This window comes from Streptopelia decaocto (genome assembly GCF_964273445.1).
Source record: "Streptopelia decaocto genome assembly, chromosome: 1".
NCBI lineage: Eukaryota > Metazoa > Chordata > Aves > Columbiformes > Columbidae > Streptopelia > Streptopelia decaocto.
The window spans coordinates 102,682,642-102,708,473 of record NC_138663.1 but is presented as its reverse complement, the minus strand read 5'-3'; the positions used below and the strand labels follow the sequence as shown (position 1 = coordinate 102,708,473).

Genomic DNA, 25,832 nt, shown 5'->3' with positions numbered 1-25,832 from the left:
ACCGAACAGTTATGTTCTCATAATTTTTCTCATCTTTTGATTCATTTGTGTTGAAATATGTTGCTGATTACCAGTTGGTACTGGATATTTCAAATAAACCATTTCCAGTCCCAGTATTCTCTGCCTCCTTGTTTCTTTTATAAAGATAACCCACTGATGGGAAAGCTAATTCTTGATTCTGTTTTCCCCTCCATTCCCCTTTTTTTCAAGGGCGTGAGCCATCAAATCAAAGCATAGCTAGAGGACAGATATTTAAATACCTCTGTCTCGATCAGCAGGATTCCAATCAAAGTCATCATCAGCATCTTGTTTCCAGTCACAGACCCCTCGACTGAAGCTGCAATCAACTGAAAAAAGATGGCACTGGAGACTCAGAGATAAGAGGAGCACTGTATCATAAATGCTGATAAAAATAATTTGCTCTTTATTCACCCAGTTATTAAGGTATAGGTCATTCTAAAATTATCTACTATCTGAGATCAGATAGTGTTGACCTAGATTAAATTTTGAAAAAGCAAACCATTAGCATTTATGTAGTAATTCTTTCTTTAACTCACAGTACAGTCTGTTGTGTCTTTACTGCCCATCTCCCATCTGCAGGAGTTTATATGCTGTGACTTCTGTATACTGAGCGCCTGCCAGGTATAGTTGGAGCAGTTAGTTTTGAGCAGGTTTGGGATCTGCCAGCTATAGAGCTTTCCTCTTTCCATTTGTTATGCTGCTGTCATTGTAATCAGCCAAGATGCTCAAGCTCCAGTTCTATCCATTGAAGGAAAGAAGCTGGCTTCCCGTGAGAGGAATCCTTTACATCAGCACTTGGTACTCACACTACATGGAGCTGGGAATAGCTCAAATTAGTTGACCTTTAGAGGGCACTGAAAAAGGGCACACCCAGAGCACACCACAGCCTTCGTGACTACACAGGTGAAAAAGCATTACACGCACGAAGAAAGAAACACTGTGCAATGCAAAGCATGACAGCTCAGATTAAGAGTAATATGTCAGCCATCTGAATTTCCTCAGAAAGAAGCATCCTTCCAGTTCTTTTAATGTATTTTATCATGAGACAGGCAAGTGCAGTACATGGCATCTAGAGAGCTTTACTGTATAAATCTATTGTTTCTGAGATTAATGCTTTCTGAATTGGAAAACCCCCAGTATGTTACCCTTAATGTCAGCCAGAACATCTGACCATTTTGTTATGTTTAGTTTTCTTTAAGGTTTGTAAGCATTTGTGGATTTTTTTTGAGTGAAACCCACCTTGTCCTGAAAGTAATCTCAGCTACAGCCAGTCCCAGCATTTCAGCCCCTTCCCATTTGGCTGTTAACTCCCCAGGAGGATGCTGCTGCCCACTAAATGTATCAGCTCAATACAATCTTTCAGTCCCCCCTTTTGGGTTCTCCTTTTTTCTGTGATGCCCATAAGCAGTTCCTTATAGTCAGTTTCATTATTCTGTCCACCACAGAGAAACTGTTTTCCACCAGAAAAGAGAGGGATAGTGACCATTGATCTGCTTTTAACCAGAGCTACACTGCAATCTGTTAGAGTTCCCAACAGGCAGTGGAGTTTTCCATTTAAAAGTGGGTGAAGCAGTTTCCTAACACAAGGCAGAAGCTTAAGTTGTGTACGTAAATTGACAAGTCTTGGACCTTGTATGCTTCCCTGACTGATTTGACAATATTTCTTTAATGTGAGAAAGAACAGGTAGTATCATTTTGCTCTGATACCCACAGGACTTACTGATTAATTGGGAGCTAACATAAATTCATAGGCAAGCTATTCAAGATTCAGGGTAAATATTTATTCTGTCTTATTCAAGGGAAACTCCTGCTGACTTCTGACAGAGGCCCAGGAGAAAAACCAAGAGAATATAGCTGAAGGACATGGGCATATTGTTGTGTGCTATGCAACACTCTTCTAACATGATTTAATTTTACAGACTAGAAATGACTTCATCTTTCCATGACTATGAAATAAATCAAGTGAAATTCAATTGCAAGTCAAGTTTCAATGTGGCAGAACTTTCTATATGTGGCTTATAAACAGTTAAAGTATGTTTTGAAAAGGACACAAAACCAGCTTCTCACATTGGAACTGGTAGAATGGTTTGACCTTCAATGCCCTTTGTTTTATTTTAAAGGATTCTAAACTGGTTCTGGCTTGGCTAATATAGGTTGCCATGAAAACACACAATACACAGGAACACGAATACTGTAGAATAAAAATAATCTACCTTCTTGCTCTGGTCTTGACACCGGAATTTCCCCTTGTGCCAGGAGAGGGCCAAAGGCAGCTGCTTCTTTCACCTTGGGAACTAGGGAAAACAACTTGTCAAGTGCTGAGTCAGGATGGGAACAGAAAATAAAACTTTATTCCTTTATATCAATTGGCATCATTTATTTAAATAACTCAATATGTGTGTTTTTCACTCCATGACCAAACTCACATTTCTAACCCCAGTTAAATACTAGCTCTGGATTTTAAGACTTTGTTTAAATTGCTGTTTTCCACAGCACTGTGCCTTCTAAGCTGTGGGCAATGGAGCTACAATATTCACAAGGTCATAAAATGTTGAACACGACGTGGTGATCTGCTTTCTTGCTACAAAACTTCAACTAGTAATCAAAGTACCTGAACTCTACCAGACAGCAAAGACGACTCAATGGCTTGGCAGCACTTTGCAAACAGCAGCCACGAAAAATGGGTAATGTCAGAGACTTTGTAAAAGCCATAAGGGTTGGGGGATGACAGGCCAACAGCTCTGTATTCAGGCAAGTGATAACTGGTGTTGCTGTAACAGAGGCCTCAGGAAATTATTTCTCTGAAGCCGTATTTTCTGCTAGGGTACATGTTCTCCTGCAAACCTGATCTGCTCTGTGACTGCCCTACCTCTTCCTCACTCTCCCTGCAACAGCTGGCAAGCACAGCCTGATATTTTGATAACCGGTCCTGGTGGAAACCCACAAACAAGTTCCTTTTGTAAAAATTGGTTGATGCATTTTGTGCCAAACTAGAAGAGTCAGTACAGCAGGACAGCCAATGAATGTTAGGTGCATTATCTATGATACTGGCCTAAAGGAGGTTACTCAGAAACACTGCTTTTTCAGTAGCAGCCTCAGAGACCAACGCAAAACCTCTCCTGTCTGATGACCTACAAAGGTATAGAAGCTTGCAAACTCTTATTTACTCTAAGTAATACTCTGAAATACTCTAAGTATTTTTAAAGTTCTGTGATCAACCTTCTTTTGTAGTATTTTAACGGTTAATAAAGAAGTGCACTCACTAAAAAAAGTCACAGTCTCAACTTCTTTGTGCAGAGCCTGTGTAAGTAACTAATCACAGATGAGATAAGGGCAAAAACTGCTTTCACTGGCAGAGGATTCTATCCTTTGCAAAGACATATGCAGATGTTACCTATGATATATAAGTACACATCTATGAAAACAGGAGGAGCTGAAATGTGCCATTTTAGAGGAGGAATGAAGGAGCATCCTTTGGATTACTGCTTACAGAAGGTATTAGTGGAAGGCCTGACAGACTGAAGTTCACTTTTCAGCCACACCACATGGGCAGCAGCACTAGGAAGGGCTCAGGCTTTCTCAACTGTCAGATGACAGAAGCTGTGGAAATGGAAATCACTTTTCCCTACTCGGCATCCACATGCACACACGTTTGTTCAGAGGGGAGTTTGTTCCAGTGGGTTCACTGAGCTAGGACTTTCCATCAAAATACTCCAACATATTCATAGTCATAAGCACATATTCCATTTTAAGAACATGCTTACAACCCACTGCAATCCTGAGCCTCCTCGCACTATAAAGACTGTGACATCTCCTTAACCTTTCTTCTTCAAATCTGTCAAAAATTGCTCTGTATGTACACCAGAGAAAACACACACTAACGAAGAGGCCCTGGAGGCACTTCCAGAGGTGCTGAATTGTGCTGAGAAAGGAGACTGCTGCAATCTTCTGAGCTTTCTGATGAGTTGCCAGGAGCGTGTCCTCTCTTGTTGCCCTTACAGCCTTCCTCTCACCCAGACCATTGCTTAAATCACCTGGAAAATATTCTTACTTAAGGCAAGGATTAATATGTCTTTCTCAAAATTAATATATGTCTAAATTTACACATTTAGAAACAGGCACATCGAGATTAGGTGTTTAGGTTTAGTGTCATGCCACAAAATTGGCCTCATACTTAGTGAAAAGAGGTTCAGGCTATGAAAACCCTTGCCAAAATGAAGAGAGCTATTAAAATATGATCAGTTCTGGAAAGAGTGGAGTGATTTAAAAGAAGACAACAGCTGCCAGAATGATTTATTTACTGAGTTATTGAATTACACTTGAATTCACTTGAGGGATATATATGCAGGTGTACCTGTGTGCTGCAGATGCTTCAAGTGAAGAACTGTCATACGCACAAAAAGAGCCAAATTTTGTATCCAAATCTATTTTTGTTTTCATTAGACTCAGGTTCTCCACTTACTGGAAGATATCACCAGCTTGTTATGAGACTAAGCTTCAGCTTGCAGAAGGTTTCCAAAAAACCTTACTTCTTGGAATGTGCCTACATTTTGCATCAGACCATCACTGGACATAGCCAGGATCCCCCTCCTAAGTACAAGGCAGGAGTCAGGATTGCTCTTTTCAGCTCTTCTGCTGTCAGGTGGTGCTTGCAGAAAGGCAGGCCTCATCTTATGTTCCCTAAGAACATATTCTCACCAACAAAAGCTCATATATGTTCCACAACAGGCACAGCAAAAACTGCCCCTTCTTTTGGCACTGCTGGTGCCCACCCACCTCCCATACTTAACTGCAGCACTAGCTACTATATAATGTCTACACGTAAAACCCTTCGTATCGTGGTGCCACACGTTCCTAACTATTGATATCATCATGATACTCTTATGAGGTTGATCTTATGAGGGGGAATTAGTGGTACAGAGAACTAATTCCCAGGTCTTCAGAGGTACCTATGTAACCAGCTACCACCAGTGTCTGTAGGAATCATGTCTGTGAATGTCTGTGATGAGCTGAGCATAAGTAAATTGTTGATGTTCTGGTCCTGAGAACAGCCACCTTGTTGCTGACATGGGTTCTTGCCTCTGGAAGAAATTCAGTGTTGCTGTCTGTGATGTATATCCAAGTATTGCCCCTGATCTGAGGAGAGGGAATCCTTCTGAGCCATGTTAGATATTATTTGTCAGTTGTACTACATATGAAAAACTGCAGCAAGGAAAGAGACTTTCTGCAAAATAGAACAGCCCCAGACAGCTCTATCTGGCTGAAAGTACTTCTATAAAAAATAATAGGGCTCACATAAAGCAACTCTGAAACTACTGAAGATGACTACAATCGTGGAAACACCTCTTAGCAATAACTTCAGAAAATGAGAAAGTAGTGCTGAAAAGAAAAATTGAGACATTGTCCTAGTATAAACATGCCATGCCATGAGGGGATTTAGAAAGGAATTTATACATGAAACTAGAATTCCACTTTAAAAACTCTAGGCTTCCAGGGTGCACCGAACATGACGAAATAGCTAAGGTTTGAGAGCCACCTCCTCTCTCAGGGGACCTTTAGATGACCAAGTAAAGAAAGGAAAAAGAATGCCACTTCAAGATACAGAAAAAGAGCTGGTTAGGTTTAAGCATATCCTTTTGTACAGTGCACTGTTGCATCCTCCTGGAAGTACAGGCAGACACCAGCTCTGTCTGCCTGTCAAACAGGTTTGTCAGCTCTGGTCTGCCAGTAGCACCAACTCCTGACTCCATGACTTCTGGTTTGGAGCTGGCTTGCACCCAGCTTGTTTGGAGCACAGCTGCAGTGAGCTCGGCTCTGCCTGTACACAGACCCTCAAGTCAGTCTGTCAGTCAAATAAGGGGCAAGGAGATCACAAAAGCAATAAGAAGCTTCAGGAGCTCATCTGGAAAAGCACTGCTTGGACAAAGCTGCAGTATGAAAGGGTTCAAAATAAAAAATAATAAATCCACAAAACCAACAATAACAACCACCAACCAGCCAAACAAACCCAGAAGTCAAAACCCCAAACCCAACAAGCAGAAGGTCAGTAGAATAGGTCTGTGGAGCACTGTTTAATGGGCACTCTTCAGAAACAGTACAAAAGCACTGGTAAGCAACTGGTAAATGAATCTGGTGCTAAAGGAGCTTACTGAAAACTGATAGATTTTCCTTTATGTGCACTTGGTTTCACCTCTCTGCTTTGCCAACTGCTGTATATAAAATTCCTTACAGTGCATTTGGAAAGGACTTTTTTTTTTTTTTTTTTTTCTGAAAAAAATATGGCTTGGTTTATAGCTTGGAAGTAATTTTCTATTTGTCTGCATTAATGCATAAGCTATCCTTAAAGTTTTAATTTTTTTTTTCCTATAAGTGGGACTGTACTTCTTATAAATCATCTGTACTATCACACTGAGCTCTTGCTGAGGCAGCTATATTGGAAGAAGAAATATATACCAGAATAGAAGCACCCATGCATTTAAGTGTGCTAGTTGTGGGCAGTGGGGTATATTTTTATTTCTGGTTATGGCTATTTGATTTTTCTGTGCCCTGGTAGATGCCTATGCCTGGTTTTGCCTAGGTAGTCTAGTTAGTCTAAATGTAAAAATAACACAAAATTTTGGAAAAGTAAATCACTGTTGGTAAACCTAACATGTAGAATACTAAAGTGCCTGAAACTGCAGCATGTGGGAAGTCTCACAAAAGTGGTACTTGCTGTCTTTCTAACACGCTCTCTGATGTTCAAAGTCCATTAAAAAAAACCCCAACAAACTAACCAGAAAACTAGAATGGCCACTGTAAAAAAAAAAAACAAACAGAATGTAAGAGGTAGTAAAATGAGGATGAGCTTCTTATACGTAGTCCAACATGTTGTTATGCTGGACTGAAAGGAATCTGCTGCATCTCTGCTACCACATCCTCTTCAGAAAGAATTACATTCACCAGATGCCTGATGTCTTTGGGCCTTTCATCTATAGCTGTGGTCTGAGCATTATTCACTCACGCAGTGCTCTATTTGTCAGAAAACAATAAGATTAAGAGCAAATGTCCTGATTAACTGAGTGTACTCTTGTTCAGAATTAAGAGCCTAGAACCCATAAGGGAAACACTCCATTTTTAGTATTGCCAAATAAACCAGAAGACCAAAACCTCTTTATCACTCTTGGTGCTATCAAAGGAAGGGGCTGTGTAATCAGTTTAGCTGACTGCATGATACTATAGTAGTGTTTTAAGCACAATATGAGTTTCGTGAACTCAAAGTACAGAGAATATGGAACTTAGTTGCAATTGGCAAATCATTCTATATTGCAAATGGTACAAGAAAAGCGCTGAAATGACAGAATTAAGGTTGTGCATTATAAGTTCACCTCCAGCTTGAGTGTGGGATCTGTACAGTCATTGCTTATATAACTAAACACTTTGGTCCACCTCTCTGTATCTTCTTCTATGTACAGAAATGACATTTTTCACACAGTAAGGAGCTTTCCAATACTTCGTTTTACTCTCATTTTCTATACATCTGCAATTTTGGCAATCAACAGCACAGAGTCCTATTTCCTAAACTGCACCTTCTAAACAGGACTGGTCCTTCCTTTACACTGAAAAAGAAGAGGATCCCATGAAAAATAGTCACTTAAAGTCACTACAAACTATATCATAAGGTATAAAAACATAAGAAGAAAAATTTAAGTTTACACAGATGACCTTAATTTTGACATTTCTTAAATGCTGGGGGCTTCACTTTGTTATATTTAACTATTGTGTTTTTATAAAAACCTGCGAGTAGAAGTTTTCATGACAGTTCTGTATTTTTATAGCTGGCCTATTTTAATTATTTCAGTCTTCATATAATAATTCCTTTTTCTCTACAGTATATTTCTGTAGCTCCCTATATATTTATTCTGTGGTAAAACTACCATGATAAAAGAATGCAGAAATAAAGAAAATAATTAGGATCTCTGAAAAGTGTGACCTATCCATTTTTCCTAATTAACTACTCTTCCTGGAAGACAAACAATGCCAATATTAATATTCGCATTAGTATTAGTATTAGTATTAGTATTAACATTAACATTAATATTAATATTAATAATACAAAAGGCAGATGCAATGCGAATACTTGAGGGGGTTATATGGAAGAACTTATTATTGTAGTAAAGGAATCACTGCTGAATAGACATCAGCAGAGGAGGAAAAAAAATTATGTGTAGGTTTAGAAGCTGTAAATTTGAGCTAATCTTGTACTCCAAAGGATCATTCAATATCATTAAAATTGAAAGTGTTTTTTAAAGCCGAACGTTCAAGCAATTAAGTGCCTAAATCATGAATGAATTTTTATAATAATAAGGATAAAGTATAGCATGTGGAAATTTAAAAGGAAAGGAAACACAGTTAACATATGCAACTCATCCTGAGAGAAAAATGTGAACGGTACAATGTCTTAAGTCCTATTTATAGCTGGCATAAAACAGGAAAGCCATAAATAATACAGAGTTCACATACTTAATGAATCTACATCCTGGGTACACTACACGGTGTTTCAAAAAGATGGACCCAAATTGAAATAAAAATTCTTGGAAGTTGTGTTGATGTTTTGAAACACCCTGCAGTTTCCCTGCATAAAGAAGCACACCAACTTTTTGCCAGCATTCCCTGGCAAAATAAAAACTCTCTTCAGCTCAGTATATAAATCTCTTATATTAATAATGGCAAATTCCAGCCAAATGTGACTGGAACAAAGGCAGTATAGGCAAAAATACAGATAAACCACAGTGATTTAATATTTTCAAGCAACAATATTCATTGTCATTGCTGTCAGTTGTAGTGGTAATATTGTAGAGACAAGTAGTCTCTGCGTTGCCCAGCCATGTGGTGTTCAAATGTCCTGGTTTGGTTGAGAAAGTCCTTGAAAAAGAAGCTAGTCAAACAGCATGATAAAATTATCTTGTATATTATTTTGACTTGGCTATTCCTGTGGACAAGGGATTTTCCCTGTGTGTCCTCAATCAAACTGAAATCTTGGAAAGGAATCCATTCCAAATAGTGTAGCACTGAGTCCTCAACAGGAATGTGATATGATCCACCCTTTGCAGTTCCATCAGGCTATGTAGCCCAGTATAGGAGAGCATGTTCCTCTTGTATCACCAGGCATAGAGATCAGAGCCCTGTATCCTTTTAACCCAAAAAGACGGTGCCCCTACCCTAGGGGCACTGTTTTTGGTAATTTCTTCCTGACCTGTCCGAGCAGGTTACAGAAGAAACCTGTTGAGATGTCTGAGCAAGTTGCCTACATCCATCCCTCTATCCATGCCAGAAAGGCAGAAAGGGATAGGAAGACGGACTTGGATCATTTTTTTTTCTAACACTCTGCCTTACCTCACAATTGAGGAAGAAGTAAAACCCACAGTCTTTTATGGCACAGAAACTTGAATAAATGTATCTAAAATTAATAACACTATTGTTTAGAAAGAATTAATTATTTATAGTAGATATTAACAGAACCTTTTCAGACTATGCTCCTAGAAGTCCTAGGCCAACAATGTTCTTGCAATACTGTCTGGAAAGAAGAGCTCGTGCCCCTACAGAAATTACAACTATGAGGAAGCACATTCTTGCCAAGGGTAAATATCTCTTCAGGTATCACTAGAATTTTGCAGTTAATTTGTCAATCTTTTTGAATCCTTGCCAATATAACTACATGTAGCTGAACATATCTGGTACTACCAGTGCTGGTCAATTCACACCATTCCCTTGGCACATGCAAGCTCCCCATCAACTTACCTTCATGAAGAAGCTTGAGTACCTGAGAACCTAGCCTTAACAAAAGTAGCCATATATTTGCAGCTGTCTTCTGATCATTTTCTCCATACTTCCTGCAAAATTATGGCCAGTTTTGGATGAATTAGCTTGACTGGGAAGAGCTGTGGCCTTCTTTAGGATAGTATTTTAGTGGAAATGTGTGTAAACCAGAATTCCCTAATCATAAAAGAATGAGATTGGCCATCAGAAGACCTGGGTTTTATTGCTTGTTGTGAGAGAATGGAGGCAAGCAAATTAATTCTTTTGTCTGAGACTCTCAAATGCATCTGGCTGAACCACAAGTGTAACTTGTCATCAAGTGAAATCTTCAACTGCAAGTCGGCTTCAGCTCCTGCCCCTGCTGCCTCTTTTAGGTAAGTGTTTTATGAAGAGATCATTAAAAGATGGATAGAAAGCTGCATAAGTTTGTGAGGAGTGAAGGCTCGGCTCCCCAGTTTAAAAAGCACATGGAATTACTGAAGGAAGTCCAGCAGAGAGCTTTATTTTCAATAAGAGTTTGGCTGTGCCTTCCCTATATCCTCCCATTTGAAGACAGCTAGAAGATCTCCCCTTAACCTTCTCTCTTAAGTTACTCTCAGCCTCTCCTCACATGCCATATTCTCCAGGCCCCTGACCTTGGTGGAGCACTGCTAGACTCATGCCAGTATGTCCACACCTGTATTGTAATGGGAAGCCCAAAAGTGGATACGGCACCTCAGATGTGGTCTCACAACTGTCAAATAGAGGGGAAGAACACATTCCCTTTCTCTGCAAAACTTCTTCCTAAGCACTCATTTCCTGTCTGTAATGTTGCATGAGGCTTTTTTCTCCCTTTGCATTTGCTTTTATTGAACTTCAGAATGTTCCTGCCAGCCCATTTCCTCAGGCTGGCCAGGTTCTTCTTAATAGCAGCACAGCTCTTCGGTGTATGGGTTGCTCTCCCCGGTTTGGCATCATCAGCAAACTTGAAATGTGCCGTAAGCACTCACTGTTAATATTTGCAGGAAGGGGGGAGGTTGGTGACCAAAGACCTGACTTCATTCTGTTTATCAGCTCTCTAGCATAATTTGGGGAAGCAATATTGGTCTATATCCTTCGCCTGAATTGAAACAGGCCAATTACCACTGAAAACCAAAAAAGGCAATTTCAGGAGAAGAGTGCTTTGGGCAACAAAGCTTGTATTCTCAAACATATTTAGGTGAATTATCACGTATTTTCTTGGCTTTCTTACAGTACCAATATTACTGACCATTTTTTCCAGAAGACTTTAAAATTATCTTCCCTTAAAAAAATATGACCTTTCGAAGCAAATAGCAATATTTGAATCCTAACTTAAACTTCATTTGTGCTAATTTCTGTCACTATGAAATATGGTGCATAATTTTAATTACTGTGGGACAGTATTTATTATTTTTCTATAGTTTGGAAAAGAGAAAGTATAATGAATAAACTATTAGCAGGGTGCATTTTTCATATGACATGTCTTTCCCACTGTCTCGAAGAATGTTTGACTGAGCCAGATATATTAAAAAGTAATTAAAATGCATTGAAAACCTAAAGACCACAGCAAGAATTGCACAGCATACAAGATAATAGTTGGAAGGAAACACCTGAAAGCAGACTGAGGAAACCTATGTCAATCTTCCTGATAAATGTCTAGTGTCAGATATTAAGCAAGATACTTGCTCAAATATCATCAAATGTTTTAAATTTGAGACTGTCCATTCAGATAAGCTCTCACATTTAAACAAAAGGGATAAAACCTCCCCTCTGTGATTCATGTCATTATTTTTCTGTTAGGAATGACATGAACAGCAGTGGTGCCTATGATATGATCTATATTATTTGAAACCCAAAGACACCAAAGTCTATATTTTTCCTCTGAACAACAGACACTACTTAGGATGATGAATACGTCTGTCATGAATCAAAGCTGATTACTGTCTTACTCATAATGAAAGAGCTCAGTATCCTGTTTCACTGGGGCTCTGTGAAGAAAATGGGGAGAAGCCGTGTGCTGTGTCCAAGCTGCTCTGAAATCCCAGCCTGCAGAGCGGCTGTGAGGAGGATGCACTCCCTCTCTGCGCACACTGACTTCCTAAAAGGGAGACTTGGTACCTTTAGTCTCACCAGTAGGTGTGTTAGGTTGTTTTACATTCTATACAAGTAAATTCTGATAAAAAGCCTGTAATATTTCATGACAATTGTGTTAGTGTTCATATACATTTTTACATTGAAACCAGATTAAAAAAAAAAAAAAAAAAAAGAAGAAACTTACAAAAGACATCTCCTCTAAGGCTTTGCTCATGGTCAATCTGGTTCTCAAAATCTTCCATCTCCTCTTCATCTGACTCTTCTGCCTCCTCTTCTTTCTTTTCCTCAGCGTAGCTCCCACCAAGGACAAAACCACCTTCATAGTCCAATAACTGCAAGTGGGTCTCAGAAGCTGGTGTCACAGCCACTTCTGGGATCACATTCTTGATTGTTTCATGTTTTTTCACAGTGTTTTTATGTGCAAGAAGTTTCTTAATTGTGTCCTTAGCTGTTCCAGGGATCCTTGGAATTTCCTTCACTGACTTTTCAGGGATGACTAGAACCAAGAAGATGTTAAATATTCATCTACGGAATCATTGAGCAATCACAACCTTCATAAAAGGCATTGTGCTGTCCTTTACAATGTCCAGAAACCCACACAGCCAAATGCTCTACTATGAGATATAAGTTTGACTCTGCACAGAACTGAATACCCATTGACTAGTTACACATTTAGCTCTGTTGTACCAACAGCCCCTCTGAGAATGCCAAATCTTCCTGAAATTCTGAGGTGAACCGGAACATAAAGGTAAAATTTCCTGAGATTTTTACTATTCTGTGATTCTTCTTGGCTACAAAACACTAAAAGGATAACCAGCCTTGTAGTATCTTGCAACTTTAGATTTTGCTCAGAAACACAATGGTGACAGAAGTGAAAAATTTAAGAGGAGGGTAAAAGTCAATTGAGATTGTTCAAATCTGTAAAACAAAAGAAAATAATCTGTATTTGGGGTTTTCCCCATTATGAAGTATAATGTAGTCAAATATCCTCTATATCCAGGGAAAAACTTCAAAACATTAATTGGTAAGAGGACAATTTTACATTTACATGGGAGCTCAGATTTTCAAATCATGCTTTCCTTGGTAATGTATTGAATTTGAAGACACAAGCCTTTTATTTCCTTTAAAATTCAATTTTTCTCTCTCTACAATCATCAAACCATGTTTGGATGCTCGAATGAGAACCCATAGGAACCCATTTAAAGATGCATTTCTAGAGATGTGGGGAGGCAGAATTGATTTTCCACCAGCCAAGGGACCCAATAGCAGCACAAAGGGCTCCTTTAAGACAGTACATTGGCCAGCTGTTCTCTGTGTTCTCTTAAGATAGGAAAATTATAAGTTTACATGAAACAAGGAGAGTTTTTAGTTATGAAAAACTTGCTTACTATCCTTGCTATAGGGTAGTAAAACACAGGAGCAAGCCACTTGGAGTATTTGAACTGTATCACTAGAAATTTTAAAAAATCGTTAAGCGACCATCTGTCATTAATATGCTGGATACGATCTGCCTCAGAGCAAAAGAACAGACTAACTGATCTTTTTTAGTCCCTTCCAGATGTACTCTTCTGTCATCTGACCAAGACTGATGGCTCTTCGTGCTGATGGCTAAATCATAACTGAGGGTTAAATCCAGGACTACTTCAGATCCATTTGTTCAACGTATGTTTACAGCACAAAGCAAATTCAGAGGAAAATTATGGCAATACTGCAGGTGTTGCTTTTTATCAACAATATCAGTTGCAGCTCAGCACCAGTCGGGGAACACCACTGTGCCAAAACTAGGACTGGAAGGGTTTGTGTGACAAATATGCAAGTTTGAGAGAAGACATAAATCTGAGGAGTTCTAATTCATGAGATGATCCTATCCCACCATAAGGATTCCACTAGAGTTAAGCAAGTCCCTACCTGTCACAGTAGCAAATCTACTGAGGAAGAGAGTGTCCTTGGGGTTTAAATCCATGGAAAAAGACTTTGAGGCTTGAGACAATGAGGCTTTTAAAGCAACTCAGGATTTCATAACTGCTATGAGGTGATGAGCCAGTATGCAATTATAATATATACTCAGCCCTCTAGTGTTGGCCACAGCCTGAATCTGGGTGGGTGAGGAAGAAGGACTGGTAAACAGGATAGTGCAACCATGTCATAAGCTACTGACAGCCTTCTGGAGTTTGAGTCCTTTATGTGAAATACCTAGGAAATAATGAGAGCTGAGCCGTTCCAGTGTGCTGTACAGAAGCTCTTCCATAGCTAGAGACTATTTCCACCAATGGGTCAGAATAACCTTACATACTGCTTCCCATCTTTGATTCTCATTCAGTATTGATGCTGCACTGCCTACAGTGTTTGGATTACAGATGGTAGGGGAAGTCAGCTATTTTTATTTCCCTCTGCTTTTGCTGTCTAGTGATTGGAATTATGAGGCCAAGAAGATATTCTTATTTTCCTCCTCACTTAGTATAACAAAAACTTACAGTAGAATTTTGGGACAGATGGACTGGACTTGTAATCTTGCATAGTACTTTTTAATGTGTGGGTTTTTTTATAGAAACATAACACAATAAAAAACACCAGTTAATAAAATAGAACCATGGTCTAGTAGGAAAACGGGAAAGCTCCCTGAATTTATATTAACTCCTGGAAAATACAACCCTATCACCGTGAATTCATCACATTTTATTTACAACACAGCAAATGTAATTACATGTTATTTAGTATCCCAGGAACAAAATCAGACTCTCTTGCTGTACTCACTGGAGCATTCAGATTTTCTGAGGCTGCAGTTGGAGGTATAAAGTAAATGGATGCCAATAAAAATAAATCAAAATTGAGGATTTGGGTTTTCTTCTCTGGATAAAACTTGTAGTCTTGCTTGTCAGATACTTGCAAGTAAAATCTTTACTAATACTCCACTAAGTGAACCTGTCCTCTGGAGAGTGATAAAATGAAGGATGTAAGGTTCTCTAGGTCTAAAATCAGAACGCAGCAATAAAAATTAACAGGAAAGCTTCATTCCAAACAAATTTCCTCTTGATAATCAGTAACAAGAAACTTCAGGCTGTTAATAAAGAGCCTATGGAGATTTTCAAGCCAGCAGTGTCTGCTCAGCAAACCTGAACATCTGCTTTTAGTTGCTGCTTTGAAGTCCTCCTAGTGAAATGAAAAATTCTTACAGCTCAACATAACAAACTCTGTGGTGTCAGAAAACCAATCTCCTTGTATGTGAGAAACTAAGCAGTGCAGAAAATCAACTGACAGGAATGACAAATAGGGAGAGGAAAATGTATAAATCCCCAGTTTCTTGGAGACTCCAGTTTGCTGCTGCAATATGAAAATCTGCACACTTAATGGGGGCAAAGAGGGACCAAGCATAGTTTAGGATATATCACTACTATCCTTCTAATCTGCATTCAGCTTTAGAGTAGCCTGAGGTGTGGATTTAAGGCTTTTTATGGCTACCTGTAAATCACAGGAGGAATAATCCTGTGTAAGGATAGACCACCTTAAACTCAGTCTGTTCTGTTGAATCCACTGCCTGTGGACTTGCCTGAATGAACAGCTCACCTTCTATGACAATCTGGGGTGCTACCACTGAGGGTGTGATTTTTCAGGAGCCTCTGCTCCAAGGCATTTCTATAAACACGCAGGTGTTGCTCACAAACATTTGTACATTTATCTCTCCATGTGACTGCATAGGGAATTTGAGAAAGTGAAAAGAAATTTAGTGCATTTCATACCAGCTCTTCTTTATGCACCTTCCATCAGGAAGCATGGAGATTAACATCTCTTGCTCTTACACAGTTTGTGTTTATTGCCCTAGTATGAAAATATCTTGGCTTTTGAAAGTATATTACTTGAATTAGAAAGATTTAAAGTAAAAGGTGCAAAAAAAGGCAAATACTGGCTGCGGGCTAAAAGTAAATCTTTTCAGTCATCAGTTGCTGTGCAAGATTATAAAACCACAGAAACAATTTGATGTAGGATGTCTAATTAATCAAGTTGTGAAAGTTGAGTTGGAAAAAATATAGAGAGAGCAGATGCCAACCCCTTGTCTCTGTACTGCATTGTGTAAAGGGAAATACTCTGGAGATGATATAGGAGAGGGATAGATTTGTTTTTTGCCCACAAGTCCTGTGACCACAGCCAGTGCTGGCTGGGACTCTGAACAACAGGAGACGGTTCACTCTGCACTCCAACAGAGCATCACGCTGCCTCCACCTTCACACCCAGCAATATATTTTAAAACCTAGTGACAGACAAGCTTGGGAGACTGGCTTACAAGTCCTTTTGTATCTCTCTTTGTGGCTTCTGTATATAAAGTTTGGAGAGGGGTTGAGTGTTTAAGGTGAGTCTGTAGATGTGAGTAAAGATTAGATCAGCAGGACACAGTTTCAGAAATCAGTCTAAAGAGTCCTCTACCTCATAATGAAGGATGCCTCTTTTAGTGAGTCTTAAGAGAATGTGAAAGCTTTCACAGATGGGTTAAAATACAGATTCTAGATTATTATTCTCTTTTATGCACCATGGAATATCATCCAGCAATTATATTTCTAGCCTGCTTCATTTCTGAAATTCTTACCATCTTATTTAGGGAAGGATGCTTTGAGAAAGCAGGGCAAGTTCATCACACTGGACTGTGCTTAATACATGACTAAACCAACAAGCAATGCTTCCAGTAGGAAATGTGGTATGACAAAAGCTCCAGTGTTACTCATTAAAGGATGACAGCAGTATTTGGCTCCATACTGAATTGAGTTGTAAGAATCTCACCAGTGATATGACCAGAATTGCTTTTAAGCTTGAAATTTTATGCTGTCAAACCCAACTTTTCTCAGGACTGGCAAGTTAACAGGTGAAAACATATATGGGGTTTAGGGGTTACCCTATGAGCAAATAAAGGAACCTAAGTAATGTAAGAGGGACAAAGAGAGCTGTCACAACTCTGTATTGCCATTTAGAAATCCAGCAAAGCATAATGAAGAATAGTAACCTCTGCCTCCAGCTGGGCAATAACAAGAGTGCCATTGTTGAGCTTCTTAGAGTAACACCTGAAGGCTATAGGCTTTAAGTTAGTACTGCTTTTTCCTGTTATTTTGTAGCTTCCTATCAAAAAAATGAACTAAAAATAGGTTCATTTTTCCCCCAGGAATCTTAATTGCTAATGGAACCTTGTGAGACCCTATTCTTAAGTAAAAGCTGGAATAGATATAGAAGCATGTGGTGAGGGAAATGTGGTTTTTCAGTGCACAATAGGAAATCAGGAAATGCATGAACCTGAGAACAGCAACAGCTTGCAGCAAGATAGAGGCCAGATGTGGAAATGACTAGGACCTTTTTAGGGAGCATTTGAAAGGTTACACCTCTAGAGATTCTCAAATGAAATCTGTGCTAAAGACAGTTTAGAAATAGCCTCCAATGTTTCACGTGTATAGGAATATTGAATGGCAAAAGAGTGCCTGAACAATCACAGGATGTATCAGTACAAGCAGCACTGTTTGCAGCCTGAAGTTTCAGCAGCTTTCTCCTAAGTTAGTTTATTGATATACAAATTAAATGAAATAATTTCTCCCATCTTCTGTGCAAAGGTGAATTTTACATTACCTCACTTATTAGCTTATTCAGTAGCGTGAGGAGATGTAGCCATAGAAGTTACATTACAAACAATGTGCTTAGTTACTCTCTTTTCATATTCTGAAATTAAGATATATATTAAAATGTTTTTCATTTGTTATAAAAAGCTAATACTGCTGCCATGGTAGCCCATTTGTTATATACTAGAGAGAATTGCTATAAAGAACAAACAGTTCTCTGTGGAAATGAGCTTTCCACCCTGTGGCAATAATTATGTGGAGTTCTGAGGGCATATTTAAGAAGCCTCTCTTTTAGCTGCAGCACAACCCCAGGCCCATCTGTTGGGAGCTGGGCTGGGCTGCAGGAGCAGCAGCTGCTGTCACCAAAATAAATGTGAAGCCACAGCCTCCAGCGCCCAGATTCCCAGGATGGCATTCTCATCTTATTAAACCCAACAGAAAAACTTCCTTTGACTTCAGTAAAGCCAAAGGTTTTCCTCACTTGCTGTGTGACATGGAGAACACTTAGTGTTTCAGTGTAGGCTGGTACATCTAATTGGTGTGTAACTGTTTGAAAAAACATTTACCTCAATAGCAAAACACACACCCTACCCCATCACTTACGCTGATCAGACTTTTTTGAGAATTGCAATAGAAATCAACTACTGAAAGATTCAAGGTTAAAAGAACCTCTTCCCTTAAAAAGGAGGTGTATGTGGTGGAATAACTACCAGAGAAATCAGACTTTTAGCACCAATGCTTTTCAGATTTTACCTACCACTGACTCCGTAATTTCCCCCCTCCTGCTCCTTTGTTGTTGTATACAGCTTTCTAGCTAGACCCTTGCTTTGACCTTCTGCCTATGGCTCTGATTTCTCTTATTACTATGTGTTATTCATACTATCGTCTCTTGAGTTAAGTCTCTCTTTCATTTAGTGTGTTCTGCTAAGTTTATGAATGCACAGCTCCTTCCTCTTCTAAACAACTAATGGACTTCAGTAATTGAAAATATGTCATGAGGAAATACGCAGAGAGAGAACAAACAGTTTAACTGAAACACCAGTGAGAAGACAGATATCATCTATCTACAGCATTGATTTTTTTTACAAGGCTAGATATAAAAAAAAAAAGTGTCGTAGCCTCTCCACAAGCTAAAATATTTCCTTTTTTCATATTTCAGCAAGCATTCCTGTTTAATTGTTTCTGCTTGAGGAAATAATATTTTATACATAGGCTTGGTCAAAAAGAGATTTTCCTTTGAAATGTTCAGCTTGTTGTTAAAAGGACAAAAAAAAACCCTAAGCCCCAAAACCACAACCAAGCCAAACAACACAACACACACACACACACAAAACCAGACCCTTTTGCTCAGAGATGTGTTTGTTTAACGTTTCATCTGTAGTACATTTTGTTTTAAGAGAACCGTATGAAGATGTGTCATATCAGTTTGCCTTGATATTCAGTCAGGTCTCAAGCCCCATTGCATCTTCCCATTGCAGTAAGCTGCACTGACATATCACAATGGATGATATTTAGCACATCTAGCAAGGAAACTGGCTCATAACATTGAGCATAAAAAATCTTTCTGAACAGCCCTGCAGAGGCAATCTATATCCAAATGAATCCTATCAGCACCAGTCAGGTTTTTCTCATTAAAAGTCAACACTTTTCACTGGAAGTAGAAACGTAGCAAAATTTTAACTTAGAAAAAATCCCTGTGCTTTTTATTTTCTAAATTAAATTTTAGCCCTTCTAATGTCTGGAGTTGCTTTGGCTTTGTGTTTAACGTATGCTAACATGCCCAGATTATATAGTTATAGGTACTAACAATAATTTCAGATTGTAACAACAGGTTGAAAAGTCGCCACTGGCTTTATCACTCACTCTACTTTTCACTGGAATATCCCCCCTTTTTACACCAATTTAGGGCTTGAAAAGCTACATTTGCGTAACTCCAAAAAAAGTCTGTAACATTTGAAGTCACGTTTCAATGCTGCATGAAAGGCATCACAATGAACAAGAGATACTATATCAAAATGATCATACTTTAAATTAAGAATAAATTCATGAAACTTCTAAGACTGAAGGACTGCAATTTTTTTTTTTTTTTTTTTTTTTTTTTTTTTGAGCTCCAGCAGTATAGGGCAGGAGAAACAGCATAATTACATATACATGCACCGATTAATCATATATATACACACACACATGTATATGTATACATACAGTTTTAGCAGAACACTTAGAACACTTTCAATTTCATGATCTATAAAACAACCTGATTGAAATCAGATGTTTTGGGTTGACCTTGGCAGGTATCTTCATGGTTTTTAGATACTAAGTATATTCTTGGAGTATAAAAACATAAAATGTAGTAAGATAACTCATACTTGAGTTTCAAAGGGTACAAATGTCTCTGCATCTGGAACCATTGAATTCAAACCAATGCCCATACTGAGAGAATATATTTAATATTAAATGCAGAAAAAATAATGGCTGATAAACTATTGTACCGATAAAGTGCTATTCCAAATGCAGCGTCAATATTGATGAGATATGGGAGGTTTCAATTACTATTATAAAGGGAGTAGGAACATGAGTAACAGAGAGACTCATAGAACATCTGTGACCATGAAGTATAATCATAATACATACCTGATGAAGGATTACTTGAAAAAGACCCAGGAAAAAGAGTTTATATATTATGTAGTCTTCATCTTCTATTGTCAAGAGCTTTTAAAATGTTTTCACAATGTCTTTTGTTCAAAATATTTGAGAAGGACGTAGAAGTCCTCCTGAGTAAAACATCTCCAATGACATTGTGGTAGAAATCTCTGCTAGGTTTAATAGAGGAATTAAATTGAAAGGTTCATTTTAAATATAAAGACAAGAGCAACCTTTCCTTCTTTCTTTTTGGAGGATCATATTCAGTTAGATCCAGGCAATAACATTTTTATGGGAAGTCTTTAATACTCAATAGACAAACAAAGGCAAAATTGTAAGTGAAAAGAGTTCAGCATAGAAGTCATGGCTTTCCTCCCTTCTCTTCCTTTTTGCTAAGTTAGCTTGAAACTCTTCTGGAAGAGCCTGCACAGCACTCCAGGGGACTATGCCATGGAAGTTTGAAGAAAATACACAGTAGACTTTTAAAAGCTATTTTCTCTGTTTCGTCAGGCCTAATTATCTGTTCTACTTGGGATTCTTAGTGAAACTATGAGACTTGGGGACTCAAATGGAAAATGAGTTTGAGCTAATAATACTCGTATCAGCTGTTCAATGTATCATACAATAAATATGTTATTTCATGAACAAGTTTGCCTGGGTTGGTACTGCAGCACAGTTCAACATGATCTTTCCTAGAGAACACATTATAACCAACAATTACTTGAGAAAAACAATATAGCACTTCTCCTGACATCCAGTGGTACTCACCAGCGCAATCAAATCCATTTCCTCGGTAGCCCTGTTTACATTTGCATTTGAAGGACCCTTCGGTGTTGAGGCACTCTGCATGGTGGTTACACCTGTGTGTATTTGTCACACATTCATTGACATCTAGGGAAAGATATAAATGCTTTAGTGAAAACTGAGTCAAAACCCAAACTTCATGACAGCCTGCTTGTGCCTGCCATCTGTTTCCAGGTGTTGCAATCACTAGTGTTAGAACAAGACGGTCCAGAGACCATTGGAGGCAGAAGACTTCACACTAATGTCAGCTCCAAGTACACAATTACTGGCATGTGCATCCATGGAAAATGTAGAGCATCCCAGTAAAAACAAAGTGAACATAGTGATTTTTTGATTGACAACAGGATTCAAACTACAGGCTGTGCACACTGTTCCCTTAACAAAAAGCAAAAGGTACAAAGAGAATGTGTGACATAAATTAAAAAAAACATTCATCAAATCAGGGGGGGTTGGACTAGATGACCTTTGAAGGTCCCTTCCAACCCAAATTATTCTATGATTCTATGAAATCTTTTGCGTTCTTTCACGGACTTTAGAATAAATGCAATTGAAAGTAACCCCGAGCATGCCAAGATGTTGAGATCTTTTATCTCGAGTTGGACTTGATAATCCTGGTTGGTTCCTTCCAATTCAGGACATTCTATGAAATTCTATGAAATCTACCTCTAACATTCCAGCATACATATGATGCTGTACAAAAAGAGTATGATCAGGAAAAATTAAGTAGAAAATACTACATTCAACTGACAGCAAAATGTACAGCCATCAAGAGCAACTGATTTTGTTCTCCTTTTCTCCTAGTTTGCTACATCACAAATATGTTTCTGATTTCTCCCACATGAGGGAGCCAAGTTGTTGCACAAATTTTTGCACCACTTGCATTTTATCCAGATTGCTTCATTTTTAGCAGCTGACAGGTCCTCCCATAATGTAAGTCAGCTAGGAGACCAATAGTAGAAAGACTGACTCAAATATATGGTATGTCTTGAGAGTGAGATTCAGGTTTGCAGATAAAATCCTGACTACAGAGACCTCTCCAGTTTTTCCCCCATGCACACATAGTGTACGAAAAAGTAAGTATTTTTTCTGCTTTAAGACTCTCAGGATTTGCATACAACAGGAAATATAAACTTGAGTCTCCAAAACCTGCCTTATGATCTCCCTCCAAGCCCTACTTCCCAATACCAAGCAAATATAGACAAAACCCATTAATCTTCTTTCGTATGCATTTCTTGTTCCAACCCTTCCAGGCCCTTGTGTAGTCAACTGCTTGAACACTACTGCTGCAGCGCCTGCTGCTGTAACTTAAGCTTTACTATTCTTCCACCATTCAGCTAATGGATTCAAGCATGGGAAAAGGTGTTTTGACATTTGTTTTAATATGTGGACATGTCAAGATAACTTTTTGCCTCTATTTATTTTTGTTTGGGAGAAACTTAGGCATGCAAGAGAGACCTGAAAAGCAATTAAAACCTAGTATTTTATTTTATTTATTTTTTTTTTAAATTCTGCACTGTCCATCCAAACAACTGTATTTACAGTCATGAAGGCACTTGATTCACATTCCTCATTAATGACATACACACCAAAACCAGCACAGGTTGAAAGCCAACAGGACAAAGAATGGCTCTTTAAACCTGTACCAGAAGTAGCACTTCTTTGCAGTCAGCTGTTGATACTGCACTACAAGCCCTTGCACATCTTGACTTGGTACAATGAGGCAATTTAATTTGCAAGTGCCAGTGATTAGGTTTTTCATAAGGCCACAGAGAAAACCATGAGAAAAGTTCAAAGTGTCTTAGTCACATCTTTTATCCATTTCTGAGGCAGTATCCCCAGACCAGGCCAATGTGCTTCAGGCAATGACAGGAAAGGTGCATCATGTGGGAATGAAAAAGAATGAAGAAGGAAAATTCATGGGCTAAATCTTACCTACACAGTCATAACGGCTGCTAACGTATTTCAGTTCATATCCAAGCTGGCACTTGCAGTAGTAGCTTCCAAATGTGTTGACACATCTGCGGTTGTAAGAGCAGACAGCTTGGCCAGCAGAGCATTCATCAATGTCTAGAGCAGAAGAAGGGATGGTGGTCAGATCCACGAGAAAGTAAACTGGGAAAGGAAGAACTAGTTGGGATTCACTATCACAAGTTGTTTAATAAATAAGTCCTATAATTTCACACTTGCGGGTGGCTTTGCATGTGTTCAGACAAATGAAGTGGCAAAATATGAACTAACTTTATGGAAAATTTTGAGACCTGGCATGGTAAAAGCAAGGGTAACTGGCAGGGGGGATTCTCCTCACTGGGGACAATGATTTGCCCTAAGATCATGGAGTGGGGTCAGGAGGAACTCCACAAATTCCATTATTTCCCTAATAAAGGAAATGTCAGAGAATAGTGTAAGAGAAGGACACAGAAACGGGAAATTGAGAGCAGCAGCAGCTTTTCTACTGAATCTCTGCACCTCTCCTTGCTGGGCTAAGTCAAGACATAGAGAGAGTGTTTCCAGACTGCGAGTGGTCCACCCAGCAAAATAGATGACAGGGACAGATGCTTTGGAGAGAGAAGGAGGAGCCTTGGTATAGGAGGAGGCTAGGTACCTTATTTAACAATCATTGTAATTAAGTGTTAGTAATTTATTTGCTTTGTTGTAATGTCACATTTAAAACAGTGTTGATTATGATATTTGATATTTGTCCTTCCCTATCACACTGCTGTGAAGTGCTGCTGGACACCACTGTTCGTCTTTTTATCATTTTTACCATACTTTTACAGTGCTTAGGTGATAAAAGGGAAGTGGAAAACAACAGAAAAATACTTAAACAAACCTGCAGTCAAAATCCCTACACCTTCCTGATGAGGATGGCTGTTCCCCAGCCTCCAGGGCATGCCCAGACCTCTCCAGTCTCATTTCCCCATGCCTCTGCCAGGACCAGGATCTGTCACAAGGTAAAGGACGAGCCTGCTGCACTCAATCCTAGCATGAAGCTTATGTCTGCAGTGAACGCTAAAGACTCACTGGACTCTTAGAAGCAGAAGGTTTAGGTTAAGTTAAAAAATTTTATCTATAATTGTTATTTTATTCCTTCACTTGTGCACATGCGGAACAGGAAAAGTGGAAACACATCAATGTGCTGCTCTGCAGGTCCAGAAATAATGTAGCTTCCTAGGAGGATTAAGCTAAGACTAATAGCCAGGGATCTTAAAATGTTTACCTTTTTATACTGTTTCTGTGACTAATACCAGAGTATTAGAGTATCTTATAATCTATTAAGCATCTATTATGCTATACAGCAGGAAGATGCTCTCTTATTTTAGAGAAATTATGACATACCACAGGTCATACAGAAAGAAGAGGTCTGATATTTCCAGCCACTGGACTTACTTTTTTTTTTTCTATTTACCTTTTATCATATGCACTAACATTCTTCTAAATACATTTGAGCAGGTTCAGTAAATACAAAGGAACTCAATATAAAAGAATAAAAATAGTTGCCTGAATAACTCAATAAGAGATTTAAGAGAGACCCTCTTGTCTTTTGTATTTAAATACATTTGTCTACAGTGTTCACCTTCAAATGACTCTTACATAATTCAGACATGTTAACTGTCATTGGTATTAGTCAAAGATCCTTGCTGATTACTCAAAATGGGACATTTCCAATTACAAACTCATTTCATTTGAAAGACAGAAATACCATTGTCATGTTGGAGTGTGTATAGTTTAGAAGTTGAGCCAAGTATCCATATGGGTTTATTTTATAGATCCTTAAATTGATAAAGTAGTCCCAGGCCATTTGGCCTTCATATGTGATGATATTATGGCTGTGTGTTAAGAAGAAAAATTCATATAGTAACTGTCCTTCCACACAGCAGCATCTCTTGCTCGATGCATTTATTTAATCTTTTGTTTGAAATGTTAAGTATAATGTTGTTTTGGCCAATGGAATTAAAAATACTTTTTTATGCTTGAATAATAAACCTCTCAACATTTAAAACATTCTTTAAGCTGTAGAAATCATTCAACCAGTATGTTTTGGTAAGCAGCATCTAAAATGGATTAGCTACTGTTATTCTTTGCTTGTAACGTATCATGTCCAAGCTACCCTTCATAATCTGCAGGACTTAAACCATTGTGACAGAAATAATGTAAAAATATGTGAAAGTATCAATATCATTAGGTTATGTTGCTAAAGAAATTTTAGTAAATAGTATCTGTTGCAAAAGGTTTTCTCATAGAATCACAGACTGGTTGAAGTTGGAAGGGACTTCTGGAGGTCACCTGGTCCAACCTCCCTGCTCAAGCAGGAACACCTAGAGATAGTTGCCCAGGACCACATCCAGGCAGCTTTTGAATGTCTCAAAGGAGAAACTGTAATTCTTGATTTTCCATTGTATTTTGGGCAGCTCTAGGAAATAAAACATTTCCCAGCTGCAATTTTCCATCTTCTGTGCTTGCCTGAGTGCAATAAACATTAAAAACCACACTAAATATCATTCCCTGGGGTTGACGAGGGGTGTAACCTATTTAGAGGCCAAGTGAGACCAGGAAAAAAAAAGGTTAGATTTAGAAAGAGGGAAAGTAGGAAAGAAGGAAATAGAAAAAAATTTGTGGCTGATGTTTTTTTTAAATTGAAATTGTTCAAATGCTGTAAGTTAGAATTTTACCGGAAAATGTACTTACTGATTCAGAAAGAAAATTGCATTTCAAGAATTAGATCAAGTTATTCTAAAGAAGAAATATGGAACTGAAAATTCTTTTTTTTTTTTTTCATATGAAGCTTTGCTACTGGACATATTTTAAAATGAAATTACATAAAGTAGACACAAAGCATTATGTCCTTTAAGCTTAAAGCAAATAGAATCTAATCTGAAAAATGAACAC

General features: G+C 38.4%; 1 protein-coding gene across 2 annotated transcripts in view; it reads right to left on the bottom strand.

Annotated features, from left to right (window-relative positions):
* Nucleotides 1-25,832, bottom strand: part of EGFL6 (EGF like domain multiple 6) — a 46,282-nt gene that overhangs the window by 3,162 nt on the left and 17,288 nt on the right. Inside the window, exons 6-10 of one of the 2 annotated variants that reach the window (XM_082076195.1) lie at nucleotides 22,878-23,012; nucleotides 20,910-21,032; nucleotides 12,095-12,406; nucleotides 2,235-2,315; nucleotides 261-347 (exon numbers count right to left, since the gene is read on the bottom strand). In XM_082076195.1, coding sequence (XP_081932321.1) covers nucleotides 261-347; nucleotides 2,235-2,315; nucleotides 12,095-12,406; nucleotides 20,910-21,032; nucleotides 22,878-23,012 — 738 coding nt within the window. The remainder of the gene's footprint in view (nucleotides 1-260; nucleotides 348-2,234; nucleotides 2,316-12,094; nucleotides 12,407-20,909; nucleotides 21,033-22,877; nucleotides 23,013-25,832) is intronic. The other variant, XM_082076196.1, reaches the window with a different exon arrangement.